Consider the following 20323-nt stretch of genomic DNA (forward strand, 5'->3'; position numbering starts at 1 on the left):
CATCCCCCCTGGCCGAATCTCAAAGGGGTCCCTCCGAATCCCTGCTTGAGGAGTTCAACCTCCGACAGTTGCGTTTGCGTTTACCATTAAAGTCCTTTGGTTGGCTTCTAAGAGAGACATCGAACTTGTTGTTATTCTGGACATTAGCATATACTTCAGGTAAAGGAGCAGCGCATATTGGACGTTGCAGATGATTCCTTAGAAGGAGTTCATCGTGCTTTTCAACATGAAGTAATACATGTATTAAGTCATACCAAATTTAGTATTATTCTGTACGATATTGTTGCCGTTAGATCCTATTAGCGGGAAGTATAGAAGATAATTTTGTTTCTATCTTTTCCGCATTTGTAGATTCTTTTTTGCAAAATTGCGGTTTTGAGCAGATTTTATGAATAACATAATTGTAATCTTTGACGGACGTAAAATCTTGAAGTCGGAGATGTGTCTATTTATGATTTGTATTGGACAGAATGATTGTCTTCTATTGTTCATATCTTGTTTTGAGAGGTAGCCATATAGTGCTCATATTCTCTTCCATGAGGTACTGAGATTTGAGATCCGGATGAATATATTAACTTATTATGTATAAAGCTCCATATTTAATTTGATTTGGTAGCGGTGGTTCTACCTCTTGGGGAGGTGTTAGTGCCGCTACTATTTCGTGGAACGCAAAATTGACCTTAGGGTCTATTGCCCATGTTGGATAGTTGTGACTGTCAAGCGCGAGTTCATCGAACTCTTTACCGATCATTGTATCCTATATGGATTTGACCATATATTTAATTAATTTATTGTTGGTAAATTAAAAATTATCATGGTAATTTTGTAATAATGATGCAACTTTTTGTAAAATCAAGTTAAGACTTGAATTACATAGTGTAGATATTAAATTATGTAGCTAATACGTTGAAGATAATTAACAAATGTGGTGTAAATCTCACAGTAGTAGAAGACATAATATGACATTTGTTATTAGATGCCTATGTTACTATTATCTTGTGTTATGCTAAGCATAATAATAGGAAGAATACGCTAAAGGTAATCATTAAGTTAAGGTGACAAAATGTAGACATCGCAGTAATGGTGAATAATTTATAAATATGCAGTAGATGTCATAGTTTCATTACTTTGTGTTTTACAAATATTAAATTGAGATAATCACTTAATTTGATTTTTCATTTTAATTCTGCTTGAATTAAGCACTTTTGGGCATAAAAAGCACTATGGGCTTAATTAAGGTGAATTAGTATGTAGTTTTGCAAAAAAAAAAAATATCTCAATTGTAAAATTACACGGTCGTAAACTAAATAGCATGTTATAGAGATTGCAAGAAGCAAACATATTGAACATTATAGGATTCCAGATAAATAGGGTTTGGAATAATTTTTTTAACATCAGTTAATAACACAATGTGAAATTACTGAAAAAACCGATAGCCTAAACATGAAAAGTACTAAACTCGTAGTACTATTTAGTTGGACCATCTTGTAATTTGCCATAAATTCAGGTTTTTTTGTAAAATAGAAGGCTGCAGAGCCTCAACCAAATGGCAACCTGGGCCGGAGTCCATATGGCCTTTTGGCCCATGGCCTATTTGGGCTCCCCCCTCCCCACTCCGTATAAAGGAGGAGGCAGTTGGCAGTTAGGGTTTGCAACCCTAACCGCCCTCATTGTGCCTATGTCACCGCTATGGGCGGTCACACTGTCGCCTACGAAAAGGTCCGTCGGATTGGGCCGGCAAACCGCGGGAGGGGGTGTGGTTGTCGGTCGAGGGCCGAGCAGCCAGAGCGGGCCAATCATCTTCGGGTCAGCCGCCGCTTGGAGCGCCCAGTCCACCGGGCCAAGATGTCATAGCCGCATGGTGGCAGTCGCGGGATGGGGCGAGGCACCGGCCGAAGGCCGACGTGGGAGGAGGTGTGGTTGCCAACAGTGGGTCACCGAATCTCACGCGGAGCAGCTGCGTCTGCCGAGACAGAGGCTGCACCACCATGGTGTGCGATGCCATTGCATGCGTGTCGTCGTATTGCGATGAGTGCTGCTAGATGCTAGAGGGCCGATGACTGTCAATGGGTTGCGGCCCTTGGTGTGCTACACCGAAGTGGGCACATCACCACACCGTGTTGAGTGTCACCGTATGGAGGTCGACGGTTGGCAGGAGATGGAACAGTCTGCCGAAGGATAGCTTCCTCACTGGATGGTAAGGGCGGGCATGGCCAAAACGTGACGACCACCGTCAAGGGCAAGCCCTGCCACCAGGCATTTTTTTCTTGGGTGGGCCACATTGGGGTAGGCTATCACAAGATGCGAGTAGAGGGGAGCGACGATAGCTGGGGCGCGACCGGTTTGGGCCAGCCATGGTCTGTCGTGGTAGAAGTTGGCCACCACATCGGTGCCACCTGAGGAAATAGGTGGATGGCCTCCGTCAAGGCCTTCATCCATGGAAAGTGCCCAAGAACGTTGGTATGATGAAAGGAAGTCTTTCGCGAATACAGTGTGTGCATCCTTCCACTATTTTTCATGGATCTACTTTGGTCTTCTTGGTTGACTGATTAGCACAGTCGATGTTGTTGGGCGCTGCATCTGGCTGCCATCGATCTGTGCTTCGCTTGTGCTTGATTGATCTATGTTCATCCTCACACGTGTTTGCTTCCTTTGTTCGTCGTTGTGGTGCGTTGTGACACCGTGGAGGAAGAAGATGAAGGATGGTGACCCTGAAGTGCTTCTTCTTCTCTGTTCTGGCCTTCACGCCATGTTGTGGAGAGGTTTTCGTGCCTCTGGCATGTTGTGGCTTCTGCAGAGGCCTTCATGCGGTCGCCAAAGAAGCACACAACTGTCATATCCCTTCTGTGTTGGACGTGAAGCGCTGCCGTTATGTGTCTCCTGAATTGATTGATCTCGCGACCCTATGTTCGCCCTTCTCTTGGCGATTGTTGCTTTAATAGAGAGTGAACGTGGCTGATAACGTATTAGAAGTAGAAGTAGAAGTAGATAGAGATAGAAAGTATAGAAAAAAGAGAATGAAAACTCTAGTATTCATCGATGATAATGTTTACATATTTATACATGTTAAATAAATATGATGAGAGGACATGTGTATTAAGGAGACGCTCCTTCATAATAGACATAACTCTTATTAATTAATCACATAATTACACTTAAAAGTATCTATTCATAGCAAAGAAAATAGATAGTTGAGAAACTTGAGACGTATGGATAGAATAAGCTGACTAGGACTAGTCACTTTGGCCCTAATTTTTTAGATAGTAGAAAAGGTTTTGGCCTCTGCATCACAGCCTGAAAATTGGTTTGCTAAATTTTAGGTCACTTATCACATGTATTGCCATGAATTGTTGTATCATTATTCAAATAAAAATAAATATCAATACAATTGTTTGATCCACTAATGCAAATGTACAGATGATTTGTAGTTATCTACTATGGTATTCACACGTAAGTACAGAACACAATCCACAGCACCAGCCCAGCTATCTGTAACTGCTACTCGTCGTCCCAGTCCATCGACTCCAGCCGGCGCCGCTCATCGTCGTACCAGCAGACGCAGCTAAGGCCGACGAGCACCTCGACGATGGCGGCATCCGCCTTCTGCCGGTCGGCGAAGTGCAGCGTCTGCACCATCAGCGCGCGGGGTCGCATGCTGAACCTCTGCGCCCGCTCCATGCTCCGCTCGTCATGCCACCGCACCGTGTCGTGCGCCATCGGGCCCAACCAACGCAGCACGCTGGCCACCGCGTCCCTCGACGCCGCCGCGGCTTCCTCGTTCACTGGCTGCCCTCGCCAGCTCTCTCTCAGCTCCGCATTCACGGCCTTGCGGATGCTCATGGGCAGCATCTTGTACAGCCCGTCTCTCCTCGAGAGATCGATCCCTGCCCGCAACTCCTCGGTGTCGCTTGCCGGCTTCAGTGCATCGAGCAGAGTCTCGACGGACAAGACCACGTTCGCGTACCGCAACTCCATCCCGGAGCCCCCGACCGTGCTCGCTGACGGCTTGATCGATTCCAACACTTGCAAGGCGGTGTCTTTCTGGCGAAAGATGGGTGCCGAGTGCCGGAGCGCTGCGTCAGGCGTCGCCGCCCGATGTAATGGGCCGGACAAGTGGCCCAGCGCCGGCGCACGGCCTACTGTCAACGGTGGCAATCCTGGAACGAACGCGCCGAAGGCAATGGACATGCGCGCGAGCACGGCAAGGACCGACTTGGCTATGAGCTTCGCCGCCTTGCGGGCGGGGACGCTCCAGAGCGATCCCTCCATAAGCCGTCGCACCTTGTGCCGCTGCGCCCTGAGCTCGCGCATCAGCTTCTCCCCGGGCTCGGCCGCCTGCCTCTTGCCCGGCGCCTGCGCCGGGATCGGCCCGCTGTGCTGCTTCCACTGCTCCATCCGCCGCTCGGACGCTTCGAGCTCGCTGAGCGCGTCCATCTCGGCGTACAGCTTCACCGCCACGGCCACGTGCCGCTCCATCTTCCTGAACCGCTTCCCCGCGCCCCTGGAGAACACGATCGTGGCGTCCAACTGCGCGAGGCGGCCCCGCTTCGCCTCGGCGTAGACCCGGTCGAAGCCCCGCAGGAGCGGCGCGTCCGCGCAGCACCGCGCGCCGAGGCGCGCGGCGGTGTCGGCGGTTCGGTCGAGGTCCGCCACGAGCTCGCCGCACGCGAGCCGGAGGAGGAGGGACTGGTCCGCGGACGTCAGCCGCGCTACGCCCTCGGCGCGCAGGGCGTCCCCGCGGAGCCTCCTCACCTCCACGTCGGACAGCGTCCGGTGGAGGGACACGAGTCGCGACATGGCGGTCGCCGCCTCGAAGGCCAGGATTCCGAGCCCGTCCACCCTGGCACCCGCGCCGAGCCGCGACAGCAGGTCGGCGAGCCATGACCTGCCCGGCATGGCCAAAGCCACTCACCCCTACGTAGCAAACCAAAGAAACCAACCAACAAACTGGCAGCAACAATAGCGGCTGCAGTTATAGGCTTATAGCAAGTTGAAGAACTCAGATGGCGCGAGATCATACGTATGAAACGAGCCGGGATTTCTCACGTGGAGACAACGCGTTTAACAACGAAGAGCAGAAGCAGAGCTAAGCACGCACTCACGCGAAGGGGCGTAGCTATGCAGGATAAGGAGCAGATACATGCTGTGCGGACGTGCAGGCGGCAGCGCGACGCGGCCGGCCGGGTCAAGAGAGAGGCGAAGCCGCCCACGCAGCGAACTAATCACGAGCAGCCATGTGCCCTTCGGCAGCTGGGCTTGCCGGGGGGGACGCGCCACAGCTCCCACTACTCTCAACATGCCATCGAATTCCTTCTGGATTGAAGAAGCGACGGAACTTGCCCGGCCGGAGACTGACTTCTGCAGCCCCAAGTCTCCGACGACGACGACACTTCTCCCCCTCGAGTCTTTCCCTCCTCTCGCGGGAACATGTCCGATCCACGTCCACGACGCGTCGTTGGCGGTGGCACGTAGCTCGTGGCATCACACGAGTCTGGAGGGAGGATGCATGGTGCGGGGGACGCGTTCGTACATGTCGCCTCACTCCCGGTCACGAAGTATGGCCGTCGTTTTCTCGCTTAAGTGTGCTTTGAAAAAAGGGCCGGTGTACCGTGCAGGGAGCGCAACGGTTGGACGTAGTACTCGCTCTCCGCAGATTTTACCGGGCGGGCTCGGCAGGTCAAGATCTTTTCGTGTCATCTCGTTCTGCAACTACTCGTGCACTTCAGCACTTTTGCAGTACACGCTTCAGTAGCTGTTCAAACAAACCAACAGGCTACCGTTCAGCCATTCATCCCGTATGCTTTTGTGTCGTCATCGTGTGTAGCCCAGAGCCCCAGATCGACCGAGTCGGACTGTTGCTTGTTGCCGTGGATACTGGAGAGGATCCGAGGGAGAGGATCCGAGGAATATGATAAGGTTGGTGGTGGGAGGTAGGAACGACACGCTGCCTCACAGCTAGCGGCATTTAATTTAATGTTACTTTTACGGAGTGAGTGATAATAAATGTGTAACTCTGGATCATATTCATTGATTTTATTAGTGAGAGATCGAATTAGTAAATAATAAGAATAATAAATAGTTAAATAATCATCACTGTTGATGGACAAAACCGATAGAGAAGGGACGGTACCAAAAGATGTCACGTGGAAACCACCCGGGGCATCGTCACTTGCGAAAGGAAGGCCGAGGAGCTGCCCTTTTTGACCACAGCACTACGTAACGTACCTCGTCTCCATCCTGGCACGGGACTGATGATGATTGTGTCCGGTAGCTGCTTCTACTTCCCCTAGTCAAGGTCAATTTGTTTTGCATACGTTGATACGAATATGAAGACGCAATAGCCTTTGGAATCTTACGGGACTTTCGCAGAAAATTCCGGTGAAACGGCTATTTCAGACGGACCATAAAGATGTCTTGTACACTACGGACCATGGGTTGAGACGATTTGCAATTTGCAGCGTTTTTTAGAGGAATTTGATATTGTGCAGTAATGAGTTGTGGGCTCCCTAGTTCCTTGGTCATCAGACCATGGGGCCCGACCATACGAAGAGCAGTCCCAAATATACATGGCCCTTTTTGGAGTCAATTCTTCAATGAAAAAGGTTGCACCTCTTGAATTTGTGGGCCAAGACGAAAAGGACTGCTATATTGGGCCTTTACGGTCAGATTACTGGAGCCAGAATAAATTAGCACAAAGCATTCAAAACTTTTCCCCTCTCTCTTTTTAGCACAATCATGCAAAGATTTCTAGACACGTATCAACAGTCAATAGTTGCGAGGACCATCAACAGATGAGAATTAGTACACTTTTTGTTCATACGTTGATTCAATGGCGAATGCTGAGGCTGTCTACATTTGGCTGTTGTGCCCTACCTCATTTGATAATTGCCCATTCCATCTTTTTTTCCTCGTTGATAGGTGTGAGGACCATTGAGCTTGTTTCTGTATCATCATGTGATGATGTCTCTAGAGATCTAAATATCCTTCGCTTGAACCAACTATTTAATGACTTGCAAAAATATCACAATGCTCTCTTACGCAACTTGGAATTTGGTTGAAGGCATGGTCATAAACTATAACTAAAATACAATTATTCAGTTGAATAGCTTGGAAAAAAAATATTACTTATTAAATTTTAGATGTGCGCAACTCGTACGTGTCTACCGAAATCTAGTCTTGAGAGTGGCTATGTTCGTGTGTCCATGTCCTTTGCTCCTTTTTGCCTATAAACCAGTCTCATCATTTTATCCTCCCGAATCCCACATCCAATGCGAGCTCCCTCCCCCATATGACATTTGAATGATTTCACTAATATACCTTCGCCTTCTCCTCTCACGTCGATTACCCGTGGGTACATATCCTAATAGGATCGAGTATGTGTCACATTTACTACCTGCGGGTACGTTCGTGAGCGAAAAATACTACCCTACGAGTATACGTGTACAATATAAGTATAGGTAAGACATATCTATATCTATAAAACTCGTTTACCAATATAACCTCTCTGACATGTGGATCTTGTTCAGAAATTCTTGAATTTTAATGTTTTCTTGGGCTCTCCTTTTCCCTTTGGACCGACACACCCATTTGTTTTTGCTGTGGGCCCAGCCCATGTGCTGGTGCCTCAATAAGGTGTCGGTCTGCTAGGGTAAAGGAGAGAGTTGGAAAACTTGCGAATGGATGAGGGAGAAGGAGGTCTGGCAGCTGGTGCGGCGGCAATGCAACCACATCCGGATCCCTTGGGATCGTGGGGCTAGAGGGCACCGTCATCACGTCTATTTGAGGTGGGCTTCCTCTGCTGAGTCGAAACAGAAGAAAAACCTTCTACCCCCATTTGTTTCACTCTCTTTTCTCTCTGATTTGGCACGTCGCATGGAGCTAGAGCCAAGAGGAGCTCGGTTGTTGCTCTTTGTGTGTCGGTGCTTGGTGGATTGTGAGGTGGAGCTTCTGATTTGGAGCTAATCGGAGCTGTATTTATCGAGGCTCACCTGTACCTGCAGTGGTGGTACGGTTGAGATTTTGTATCTCCCTCTTTCCTCTCGCCGGTGACAACTGACGGGTGATTGGATTTCTAGGATAGCGGTTAGTGAGTCGTGTCTTGCCTTATTCATCAGTGCTTTTTAGTGGATTGCATTCTGAGTATTGTACTCCTTCTATGTCCTCAACAACATGGTTGCTTGTGGTTCTAAAAGCTCAATGATGATGAATTTTACTAAACTTGGGCATGTAGTCTAAGTACAATAGACATAATTTGTAAGGTGCTCTGATAGCATAGATCTTCCAGGTAGGTTGTGAGAGCTGTAATTTTGGTCTCTCTGGTTAATTCTTGTATACCTAGTTCTTTGATTTGATTGACTCTCTGTTCACTATCTGCTAACTTGAGATGCTCTGGATATGGTGCCACTGTGATTGTTGATGCAATAAAAATTGTTGGTCTATTATTTATGTGACCAGTTGGTTTACTGCTTAATCATTCTAGTTTTCACAGTTTTGTTTCCTTCTATAAATTTGAAACTGCTCAGTAACTTTGTCTGGAAATTAGTGTTAAGCTTCAGAGGGTGTTTATCAGATTTTGTGTCTAGATATGATCTTAGCTACATGCCCAATTTTTTTATGAGTATTATGTTCAGCTAGGGAGAAGAAATTCAATGTTCTGGGGTAGCTGATTAGAGCATTCTGAGAGCAAACTTTTAACACATCAACTTGTTGTTCAGTTCATTTTGATACATGATGAATGATCCTTTTGGTTACTCACTAGTGGCTCATTCTTGCTATATCATGATTATCTTGTATGTTATGTTTTGCTCTTGTTATGATATATATGGTATCTGGGTATTCTTGTTACTATTATCACACTTTATACAATAATCCAAAAATCCAATTGCTTATGTTATGGCTAATTCTAGCTCTTTTGCCCTACCTTCATCATCCTAAGATATGATTAAGCCTAAGAGTTTTGATGGAACCGACTTTAAGCGTTGGCAGGCCCGGATGAGGCTATGGTTGATGGAGCTTGGACTTTTCTGTGTCCTCACCTAAGAGCCGCCCGCCCCTCCGGGGGAAGCCGTGCAAGATGAGGTTGAAAGAATGCATCTTGACACGTTAAGGGCATGTTAGGAGAAGGCTAATGCTTTAGCCTTAGCAAGTCTCTTGGCCGTTCTATTGAACAGGCTCTTCGACGTCTACGTGGGGTTCGAAGAAGCACGAAAGGTGTGGACGGAGCTGAATGACAAGTATGCTGAAAGTGACAACGACAACGAGTCTTTCATGGTGGCAAGCTACATGAGCTTTTGTATAGGAGATGACAGATCAGTCATGGAACAAATCTATAAGTTGTAGCTGATCGTGCGAGACTTATGCCAGCATGGTTGTGTCCTCCCTGAGAGTTTTCAAGTTAATGCCATTCTGGCCGAGCTGCCTACTTATTGGCGTGACTTTGTCACTGCACGTTGACACTTAAAACAATGATTTATTCTTAATGAGCTTATTGCTACTATAAATGTCGAGGATAAGTCTAAGACATGCTATGATGGGGTGAAGGTGCCCGCTCAAGCTAGCCTTGTCGAGCACAAGAACTAGCCTAAGAGGAATGTAAAGAAAGAAAAGATCAAGCCTGATTTTTCTGGACCGAAGGCTAATGCTATGAAGAAAACGAAGAAACCCGAGATTGTCTGCTACGTTTGTGGCGAGTTGGATCACAAGGCCAACAGATGCTGCGATCGTAAGGTCAAGGGACCGACACCTAAGCAGCAAAAGACAGCCAAATCCCAAGTGCATGTGGCGGTTGCAACGGTCGATGATACCGGCAAAGGCGACTCCACTAGTGGGTATGTATCTAAGGCTTTTATGATAGATTCACCAGTAAGTTGGTGGATCGATCCATATGCTACAAGGCATATTTGTGCTGATCAGATGTGTTTTACTTCTCTCCAAGGTGCAGAAGGTAGATCCGTTCTGATGGGAAACGGGGTTTCGACAGCAGTACGCGGAGTAGGACAAGTGAGCCTGAAGTTGACTTCTGGTAAGACTCTTGTCCTTAAGGACGTACTATTTGTGCTTGCCATGACCCATAATATACTCTGCGGGTCAATATTGTGTCGGTAAGGAATAAAGTTAGTCTTCGAGTCAAATAAAGTAGTGTTGACCAGGTGTGGGTCATTTGTAGGAAAAGGCTATGATTGTGGAGGTATGTTCCGTATTTCTATTCTTGATAGTTCTGCAAATATTTTCTATTTTTCATATTCTAATAAGAATATTAATATCTGGCATTCTCGTTTGTGTCATGTTAATAATGAATCAATTGTGTGTTTAAGCAAGATGGATCTTATTTCCTCGTATAATTATGACAAGAGCCATAAGTACGAGGTGTGTGCGTAAGCTAAGCAACCCCACAAATTGTTTCACTCGGTTGAGGGAAGAAGCACCTCACCACTTGAGCTAATCCATTCTGATCTTTGCGAGATGAATCTAATCTTAACTAAGGGTGGCAAAAGATACTTATTTACTCTTATAGATGATGCTACTAGGTTCTGCTATATCTATTTGCTTAGAACAAAGGATGAAGCATTAGAATACTTCAAAATCTATAAGACCGAGGTGGAAAATAGATGGGGAAGATACTAAAGAGACCGAGGTCTAACGGAGGTGGGGAATATATTCCTAGGGACTTCTCCGAGTTCTGTGAAGAAAGTGGCATAATCTATGAATTTATGCCACCATACTCATCACATGCCAACGGAATAGCCGAGAGAAAGAACCGAATAGTTTGTGACTTGGTTAACGCCCTGTTACGAAGTTCTGGTATGGCTAACTCATGGTGGGATGAGACTGTTCTCATAGTTAACTATGTCTTGAACATGGTTGCTCCTCGAAATCATGAGGTAACCCCTTATGAAGGATGGAAGAGAAGGAAACTGAATCTGTCCTTTCTTTGCGCTTGGGGTTGTCTAGCTAAAATACATGTTTCCCTACCAAAGAAAAGGAAATTAGGATCAAAGACTGTCGATTGTGTCTTCCTAGGGTATGCACACCAAAGTTTCGCCTATAGATTCTTAGTGATCTATTTTGAGGTCTCAGACATTGCCGTCAACTCAATAGTGAAGTCTTAGGATGCAATATTCTTTGAGCACATCTTTCCTATACGAGCGAAGGAGGCTGATATACCTGATCTTTTAGATGATGACCCTACTCCTCAGAGTGCCAGTGATATGGTTCATGAATTGGAACTTAGGAGGAGCAAGAGGCAAAGAACTGAAAAATTATTGGGAGATGACTTTATCACCTATATCGTGGATGATGAACCACGAAACCTTTCAGAGGCATACGCTTCTCTAGAAGCAGAGTACTTGAAGGAAGCGGTGCGTAGTGAGATGGATTCCATCATCACTAACGAAACCTGGGAGTTAGCAGATCTCTCAGTTGGTTGCAAGCCAGTCGGCTGTAAATGGGTCTTCAAGAGAAAGCGCAGACCCGATAGTACTATAGAAAAGTACAAGGCACGACTAGTGGCTAAGGGTTTCACGCAAAAGGAAGGAGAAGACTATTTTGATACGTATTTTCCTGTTACCAGGTTGCCCACTATCTGCGTGCTTTTAGCACTGGCAGCTTCTCATAATCTTCTTGTGCATCAGATAGACGTCAAGACCGCTTTTCTCAATGGAGAGTTGGATGAGGAGATTTATATGTAGCAACAAGATGGATTCGTGGTAACAGGACAAGAGAGTAAAGTATGTAGGTTAATCAAATCCCTATATGGTCTCAAACAGGCCCCTAAGCAATGGTATGAAAAATTTGATAGTACACTGACCTCGGTCGGCTTCTATGTTAATGAAGCCGATAAGCGCGTGTATTATCGCTATGGTGGGAGACATGGTGTCATTCTATGTTTATACGTAGATGACATATTGCTATTTGGGATGTACCTAGAAATGATTGACCAAACCAAGTCATTTCTATCTCAGAACTTCAATATGAAGGGCCTGAGAGAAGCTGATGTAATTTTAAACATCGAGCTGCCAAAGGGCGAGAATGAGATAACTTTAAGTAAATCCCATTATGTGGACAAGATGCTTACATGTTTTGGTGTGATAGACTGTAAACCAGTAGCCACACCCTGCTAAGCTTAAGAAAAATATAGGCTACAGAAAATACTAGTTAAAATATTCACATGTGATAGGTTCCCTAATGTATTTGGCCAATACAACTAAGCCTGACATCTCATATGTAGTATGCAGGTTGAGTCGTTATATGTTCAACCCAGGAGATATCACTAGAGAGGACACTTAAGTATCTAAAGGGGACAAAGAACCAAGGATTCATTATTCTGGCTATCCCGCAGTCATAGAGGGATTCAGTGATTCTAATTGGATCAGTGACTCGGATGATATTAAGGCTACGGGTGGATATATTTTCACTCTAGCAAGTGGAGTTGTATCCTAGATGTCATCTAAACAGACCATCCTTACTCGCTCCACGATGGAGGCTGAGCTAGTAGCACTAGACTCAGTAGCCATAGAGGCAGAGTGGATCAGAGAACTCCTTTCTGACATGCCGATATTGGATAAGCCAATTTCAGCTGTTCTTACCTACTGCGATAACCAAACCGTTCTTAAGGTGAAGAGTAGGAAGGACAATATGGAGACTTCTAAGCATATAAAATGGCAACTCAAGTCGCTCAGGCATGTATTAGAGACGGGTATAATCGATGTGGATTATATTCAGTCTGAAAGGAATCTTACAGATCCTTTCACAAAAGGAATGGTTAGAACAGTCATTCATGCAGCGTCAAGAGGAATGGGATTATTACCCACTAATAAGATTCACACCGGTAGTAACCTATTCTAGCAGATCGGAGATCCTGTGAACTAGGCTCTAGGAAAATAAGCTGTGTGGATATAAGGGCAAATCAATCCAATTTACTGTTTTGCTCTTCTGTAGGTGAGGGTGAGCCATTGGCTCTTAGTGGATTCTATGCCATATGGAAATAGATGTCGTCCTACAGGACATCTAGAGAATTCACCTATGTGAGTGTGATTATGTGGTCGCAATCATATAGAAGCCGAGTACTTCTATAGGTGGCACTCATGAACTAAGGTATATGGATGTGACCGTAACGTCTAACCCGGGAGGTATGGCAAGAGCAGCCTAGTACAAGGTGTTGTTTATGAGGAGGCTATCACACCAAGGCTGAGGATCAAGGTGTAGTCCTCCTCATCCTGTGTGAGCTAATTCATACGCAAATAGGTAACTTGTTCAAACCCGAAAGGTACTTATTACTCAAATTATGTATATCAAACCGATAACTCCGATATTAAAATTCGATGGAGATTATTGAGAAATTCTTGAATTTTAATATTTTCTTAGGCTCTCCTTTCCCTTTGGACTAACATACCCATTTGTTTTTGCGGTGGGCCGAGCCCATGTGCTGGTGCCTCAATAGAGCGTCGGTTTGCTAGGGCATAGGAGAGAGCTAGAAAACTTGCGAATGGATGAGGGAGAGGGAGGTCTAGCGGTCGGTGTGGTGGCGGCGCAACCGCCTTCGGATCCCTCAGGATTGTGGGGCTAGTGAAGGTAATATGCCTAGAGGCAATCATAAAGATGATTATAGCACATGTCTATGTTAATGTACTTTTGAATAATATGTCATTACAAGAATGACTACCTTTTATATTGATTGGCAAGTATGTGACTTGTTCATGAAACTCTTTATTTATATATCATGATGTTATTTTTCATCTATCTCTGGTCATATATCATTGTGATGATACATAAGATCAGGACATATATTGATTGATGATCGCGTTTCATGGATTATAGGTATAGAGATACCAAGTTAATAATGTGAACATTTATGTTAGAGAATATGATGTTGGATAGATCAACCTTGAGATACTACCGGGATTATTATTTATGATGTGCTATCAGTTGTCATCTCAAATGGTGTACTTGCAGGATCCTTAGACTTGAGATCGTCATTGATTCCCAGAATATGTAGTGGCATACTTTGAGGCTGCCAGACGCTATTCTGTAACCGGTTAGTCATAAAGATAGTTTTTGGGCTTATCATGAAATATGTCTTGGGGTGTGAGCGATCAAGATGAAATTTGCCCCTCCTTGATAATAGGAGAGATATCTCTAGGCCCCTCGAGCTAGTTGGATCCAGAAAGTGCATGGTCATACCAATATAATTAAAGAGTTAGTCATGATGCATTCACTACTTGATAGAGTAAATGATCGAGCTATCACAAAGGTGACACGTATCTCTCCTTGAGCTTGACTGATATCATGAGGCGAAGGGATCAGTGCATGTGTATATCAAGGTTCAGCCGATATGACCTTTTGTGTATACTCGGGAGTCAACATGTCTTACTAAGGACCACTATTGATTTCGGTTTGGAAATGGTTTCCGAGTCGTAGCCGTTTGTACATGAACCTAACGGGTCACACATTTAATGGGTTGGAACAAAACATGCGAATTGGATTCATATGTGAGTTTTGATTGGATTGTGATTCATGAGAAGTTAGAGTCCTAAAGGACTTCCAACGTGGGAGCCCATTGGCGAGCTCTATATAAGGAGAGGCATAGGTAGGGCATGCTAAGGTTGAGCCACTCTGAAACCCTAGCCGCAAACTTCTATACGATCTCCCAAAACCCTAGCCGCGTGTGCGGTGCTAGCACATTGGCGTTCGGCATTTCTGCCCAGTACGTGTGGATACCGTAGAGGCGCTACTGCTATTCTTCTCGACGAGTTGACCGCGACGTGTTCGGGACTGGTTGTCGGCTGTGAGAAACTGGTCGATGTACCTGCTTGTCTGATCGTGGAGCACAATGTGACCACTCGAATCTGGTTAGACAGCACGACATGACCACTCAAAACTGGTCGAGGATGCGATAGACCTAATCGGGAGCTGGTCGAGGAGCACGACCACCTGCTCGGATTTGGTCGGGGAGCATGACCACCTGCGTAGGGTTGGTCGCGGATTCGATCGAGAAGCTGATCTCCTACTAGCATGGTTTCCTAGGTGAATGCGGCAGAAATTTTTTGTTTTAGGCTAGCGTAGTCTACCCGTTACCCAATAGCTAGAGGGCACTATCATCGCATCTATTTGAGGTGGGCTTCCTCTCCTGAGTCGAAAGAGAAGAAAAACCTCCAATCTCCATTCGTTTCACTCTCTTTTCTCTCTATTTGGCACGTCGCACGTCGCTAGAGCCAAGAGGAGCTCGATTGTTGCTCTCCGTGCGTTGATGCTTGGTGGTTGTGAGGTGGAGCTTCTGATTTAGAGCTGATTGGAGTTGTATTCGCCAAGGCTTGCCCGTACTTGCAGTGGTGGTACAGTTGATGTTTTGTATCTCCGTCTTCCCTCTCATCGGCGACAACTGGCGGGTGATTGGATTTCTAGGACAACGGCTAGTGAGTCATGCCTTGCCTCATTCATTAGTGCTTCTTAGCGGATTCCACTGTGAGTATCATCCTCCTTCTATGTGTTGAACAACATGGTTACTTGTGGTTCTAAAGCTCAATGATGATGAATTTTACTGAACTTGGGTATGTAGTCTAAGTACAATAGACAAAATTTGTAAGGTACTCTGATAGCTTAGCTCTTCCAGGAAGGTTGTGAGAGCTGTAATTTTAGTCTCTCTGGTTAATTCCTATATACCTAGTCCTTTGATTAGGCTGATCCTCTGTTCACTACTTGCTAACTTGAAATGCTCTAGATATGGTGCCACTGTGATTGTTGATGCAGCAGAAATTATTGGTCTATTCTCTATATGATCAGTTGGTCTACTGCTCAATCATTTTAGTTTTCGCAGTTTTTTTTCCTTCTATCAATCTGAAACTGCTCAGTAACTTTGTCCAGAAATTAGTGTTAAGCTTCACAAGGTGTTTATCAGATTCTGTGTTTAGATGTGATCTTAGCTACATGTCTAATTTTTTATGAGTATTATGTCCAGCTAGGGAGCAGAAATTCAAGTTCTGGGGCAAGCTGATTAGAGCATTCTGAGAGCAAACTTTTAACACATCAACTTGTTGTTCGATTCATTTTGATACATGATGAATGATCCTTTTGGTTACTCACTAGTGGCTCATTCTTGCTATATCATGATTATCTTGTATGTTATGTTTTTCTCTTGTTATGATATATATGGTATACGGATATTCTTGTTCTTATTATCACACTTTATACAACAAATCCAATCCTCCAAACCCTAATCCCCTCCTTAGTTCTCACATACACCCTAATCCCGACCACCCATGCACCCAGCCGCTAGCCCAGGTCTTGTGCTCCCGTCCCAAGGTCCTCAGCTTCTCGCTTGGTCACCCCGAGTCCTAGTGTCACGCGTGGCCGCCTAGCCCTACAGCACCACACTGCTATCTAGCCCTGCCTCGCCGCCGCCCAGCACCTCCGAATCAAGGTAAGAGAAAGTGTAGGGATGGCAATCAGACCCGTGGGTTTGGATCCCTAGGGGTTCTAAATCCCACCAAAGGGTCTGGCGGGTCAGGTACCTGATCCATAGCGAGTGCAAGCATATGTTTGGGTTTTTCCTGTGGGCACATGAAGTTCCATGTTCTCCCAGCAGCGGCCCAACCCAACTCTAAAACACACTGCTCCATTCCCCACACGCTAGTCACATTCCCCACTCCCAGTTAAGCCTCATTCCTCGACCCGGGTCCAAGCGACCACAATGCGGCCTTCCCTTGCCCCGTGTAGCCACCCTGACCGTGTCATCTTCCATAACAACAGTACTTCTTACCTCCTCTAGCTCTGCCCCGTCGACCATGAGCTTGGTCGCCACAAGATCGTGCTCCTCCACCGCGCCCACGCCCTCGAGAAGCTCGATCGCCGCTCGCGCTCAATCCCGACCATCGCGAGACATTGATCTCGACGGAGGATGTGAAAATCAGGGAGATGGGGGACTCCTCATAGGACCGCACGCGTGGTGGTGAGGAAGAGCGGGATGAGGCACGACTGTGTGAGAATGTGAGGGCGGAAGCAGATCTGCGGTGAGGCAGACATGAGTTCGATTTTGTTGGTGGGGGTAGGAAGCTCTCGGCCTGCCTGTCGTGTCCTCCACCGCCGCTTTTGCTAACTCGATGGGTACCAATCAGGTTTCGAGTTCCTGATAGGTTCGGACATGGGGGCAATTTTTAACCCGATTAGTAATTCGGGTGCGGGTCGGATTTTGATTTTTGGGTTTCATGACGGGGGTTTGGCTGAAACCGCACCTGACCCGACCCGTTGTCATTGCTAAGAAGGCGAGCATTGTAAGATTCCCCTACCGAATCAACCGGATCAAATGATTCATGCTCTTTTTCTCCCTTTCTTTTACTCGGACCGGTTCAGTTGACTCGGCCATGTGATTAATCATCGTTTCAGTTGTTTTTCTTGTTTGGATGATTTAAGCTTGAATAGTGGTAACTGGATGCATCTTGGTCTGTCTCATACTCTCATTTGTATATGCTATATTACACAGGTAAAAAATAACAAAGAATAATTCATTGGTTATTTATAGAATCTGCTCTTTGATAAATGGTTATTTGCGGGATTTGATGTCTATGTGGTTGTGTCCTCTATGCCATTCCAAAAATGAAACCCTGACTTGCTTTTCGACTCATGCTTGCAAGTTGCAACTTGAGAACAAATTGTCGCATATGAGGAGGTCACCTACCTGAATTAGCACCCTAATTTCATCAACCAAGAGAACAAGCAGGCTGTTAAGATAGGTTACAGGCTCATAGATGAAATTGAGATTGGCTAAGAGAACAAGCAGGTTCTAAGATACTCCGAAGCGATGTTACAAGTTCTATTTATAAAGTGAACACTAATGTTTCTATTTCTTTAAAGGGAAAATAAAGTTGCAAGTGAATCTGTGATGTGCTAACATCATGTTTTTTCTTCTTGGAAAACAAATCAGTCTCAGCTGTATAATTTGGTCTGAGCTATATAATTTGGCTGGTGGGTAAACGGGTATACCCACATGCGATAAATTTGGTGTCGCTCTTTGTCCGAGGGCGTTCGTGGGTATATCTATAGACGGGTAAAAATTGATAGGTACAAGTGAGCACTACCCGTACATGTCACATCGATTGCCATTCCTAGACCTACCCATCAACAATCTCATCGCAAAGGCATATATTGAATACTCTTTATACTTTAGGACTTTGTCACGATTATCTAACCCGCCTAACTAATTATACATACCATTACCACTACCACAAGTTTTACCACTGTCAACATGCATGTGTTATTAAGACCCCTTCTCTCCCTAATACTCCCAACACCTCTATATTAACTCATCGGCCCGTCCAAACCCTTCCCATCCTCACTCCCCTGTAGTCTCCTACTCCTCTCATGATCACCCCACCTCCCCTCCAGATGGCCCTTCTCCTCATTGCCTTGATGGCACATGCCCCTCTACCGCTACTGCAAACCTTGTCCCCACCGTCCTCCTCCCGCTCAATAGGCTGCCAGTAGATTTGTCATTGCCGACGCCACAATTCGATATGCGATCATCGTCGCTCATCATCACCTCTTCCACATCATATCTGTCACTCATCGAGCCAATCTCCACCATCGCCAACTGACCTCTTACAATCCTAGCGGTGGGCCACCTTCCCCCTTGTGTTTAGGTCCCATGGGCGAACGACAAATCATAAGCCACCGATATCCGAGGGTAGGGTGACAAGCAGCAAGAGGCCTATGGATACAAGATCAGTAATGCTTCCACTCGGGTGTCTGAATCCAATGGAGAAATCAGAGGCATCGCTCTCGCCGCTTGCTAGTACTTCCCTTTGGCCCATCGCTCATCCAAATGAATTGTTTATTTCAGTGTGGCAATGTGGCTCATCCTCCTCCATACACAACTAACACTACTCATCTTTATCCTGCCCAAGCTGCTACCGTCCAAACATCTCTGCCATTGCCTCCCAAGCTCCCAGATCCCCTTCCTCCGCCTAGCTCCTAACCTTGCCTAGCTCCCACATGCAAAACATTGTTCCCATGTACAGGCCAGCCGTGGGAGGTGCCACATGAAGCAGCTCGTCCAGATTAGACCACTTGCTGCCACATGTAGCACCGGTGACCTCACCTTGGGAGGCTACCCCAACGAAGAAGTAGCGGGTCGTGTCGCCCTTCTTCCCCTAGTGCACCACCTCTTTGGATCCTCTGCGACGTCCCCACACAAGTGCGTCACCTTGGACGTGTTTTTCACGCCCATCACCCCGACCAACAACCGAGGCATGAGCTAGAAGTCACCAGCTTGTGACTCATCTGTTCGTGTGTGTTCATCGCAGAGATTTATTGCAGGAGACGTTGATTTGAGTCCAAGCTCATCGGTTGGAGCACAATAGATCTGTCACTGCCATAAGTAAAGTTTATTGGCTGAAGAGGAAATGAGTGGTGAAAGTTGCATGTGATTTTGGAGATGTTGCATTTTTTGATGTTGCATCAACCTATTTAAGATGTTATGATTAATGTTTTTTATGTTGCAATATGTGATTTGGGATATTTTTTTTTGCGAGGGAGTGATTTGGGATGTTGCAATTGATTATTTCGGATGTTGCACCATGTGATTTAAGATGCTGCAATAGATAATTGGAGATGTTGCTACATATGATTTGGTTGGAATGATGTTGCATTATATGCTTCGTGACATTACAATATGTATTTTGAGATATTGTAATAGTAACTTTTAGATGTTACAATTGTTTAGAGTGACTTATGTTGTATTTAGAGGTGAGAAACTCGATTTTATAGATTTATGATCTTTTTTATGCTATTTTTATAGTGAGATTAGTCAAGAAGTGATTTTATTTAAGATCTGCACATGCTTAAGGTCGAGTGATCTTATAGGGCTTTACTGAAAATATTGTGTGCAATATGGTATGATGCTACGATAAAAATTTTCTCAAAAATCGAATACATATAACCTATTTTGGTGTATGTTTTTTTAATGTTGTAAACATTGACATTTGATATTATAGATATTATTTTTTAATGTGACACCAGACCGCTAGAGCGTCTGATAAATCAGAGCTCACATACAAGATCGGCTAAAAACTCGTTATTCCAGTTTATTGAAAACTATTAGCAATTCCGGAAAACAAAACATACCATCTCTAGCTCGTGAGACAAACTTACTAGCAAAACATACCGACAAGCTCTGGCTAAGCGAAGTCGCAGCTCGCAATCGATCCTGAATTCCTGACGGGGTCCGCTTTTTTTTTCCCGTGACCTCAAGGGGGCAGAGCAGAGAGGCGGGCTCATTTCCACCTCCATCACGAGCAAATCGTGGTGCCCACAGTAAAAAAAAGATCAAAAAGAA

The 20323-nt window shown here is 45.6% G+C and overlaps 1 protein-coding gene across 1 annotated transcript; it reads right to left on the reverse strand.

The window, feature by feature from the left end:
• Positions 1 to 3337: 3337 nt before the first annotated feature.
• On the reverse strand, positions 3338 to 5389 carry LOC133912154 (uncharacterized). Its single transcript, XM_062354752.1, has one exon. The coding sequence runs from the start codon at positions 4894 to 4896 to the stop codon at positions 3499 to 3501; it is 1398 nt and encodes a 465-aa protein (XP_062210736.1). The 5' UTR covers positions 4897 to 5389; the 3' UTR covers positions 3338 to 3498.
• Between the last annotated feature and the right edge of the window lie 14934 nt (positions 5390 to 20323).

The sequence above is a fragment of the Phragmites australis genome, chromosome 3, assembly GCF_958298935.1.
Source record: "Phragmites australis chromosome 3, lpPhrAust1.1, whole genome shotgun sequence".
Taxonomy (NCBI): domain Eukaryota; kingdom Viridiplantae; phylum Streptophyta; class Magnoliopsida; order Poales; family Poaceae; genus Phragmites; species Phragmites australis.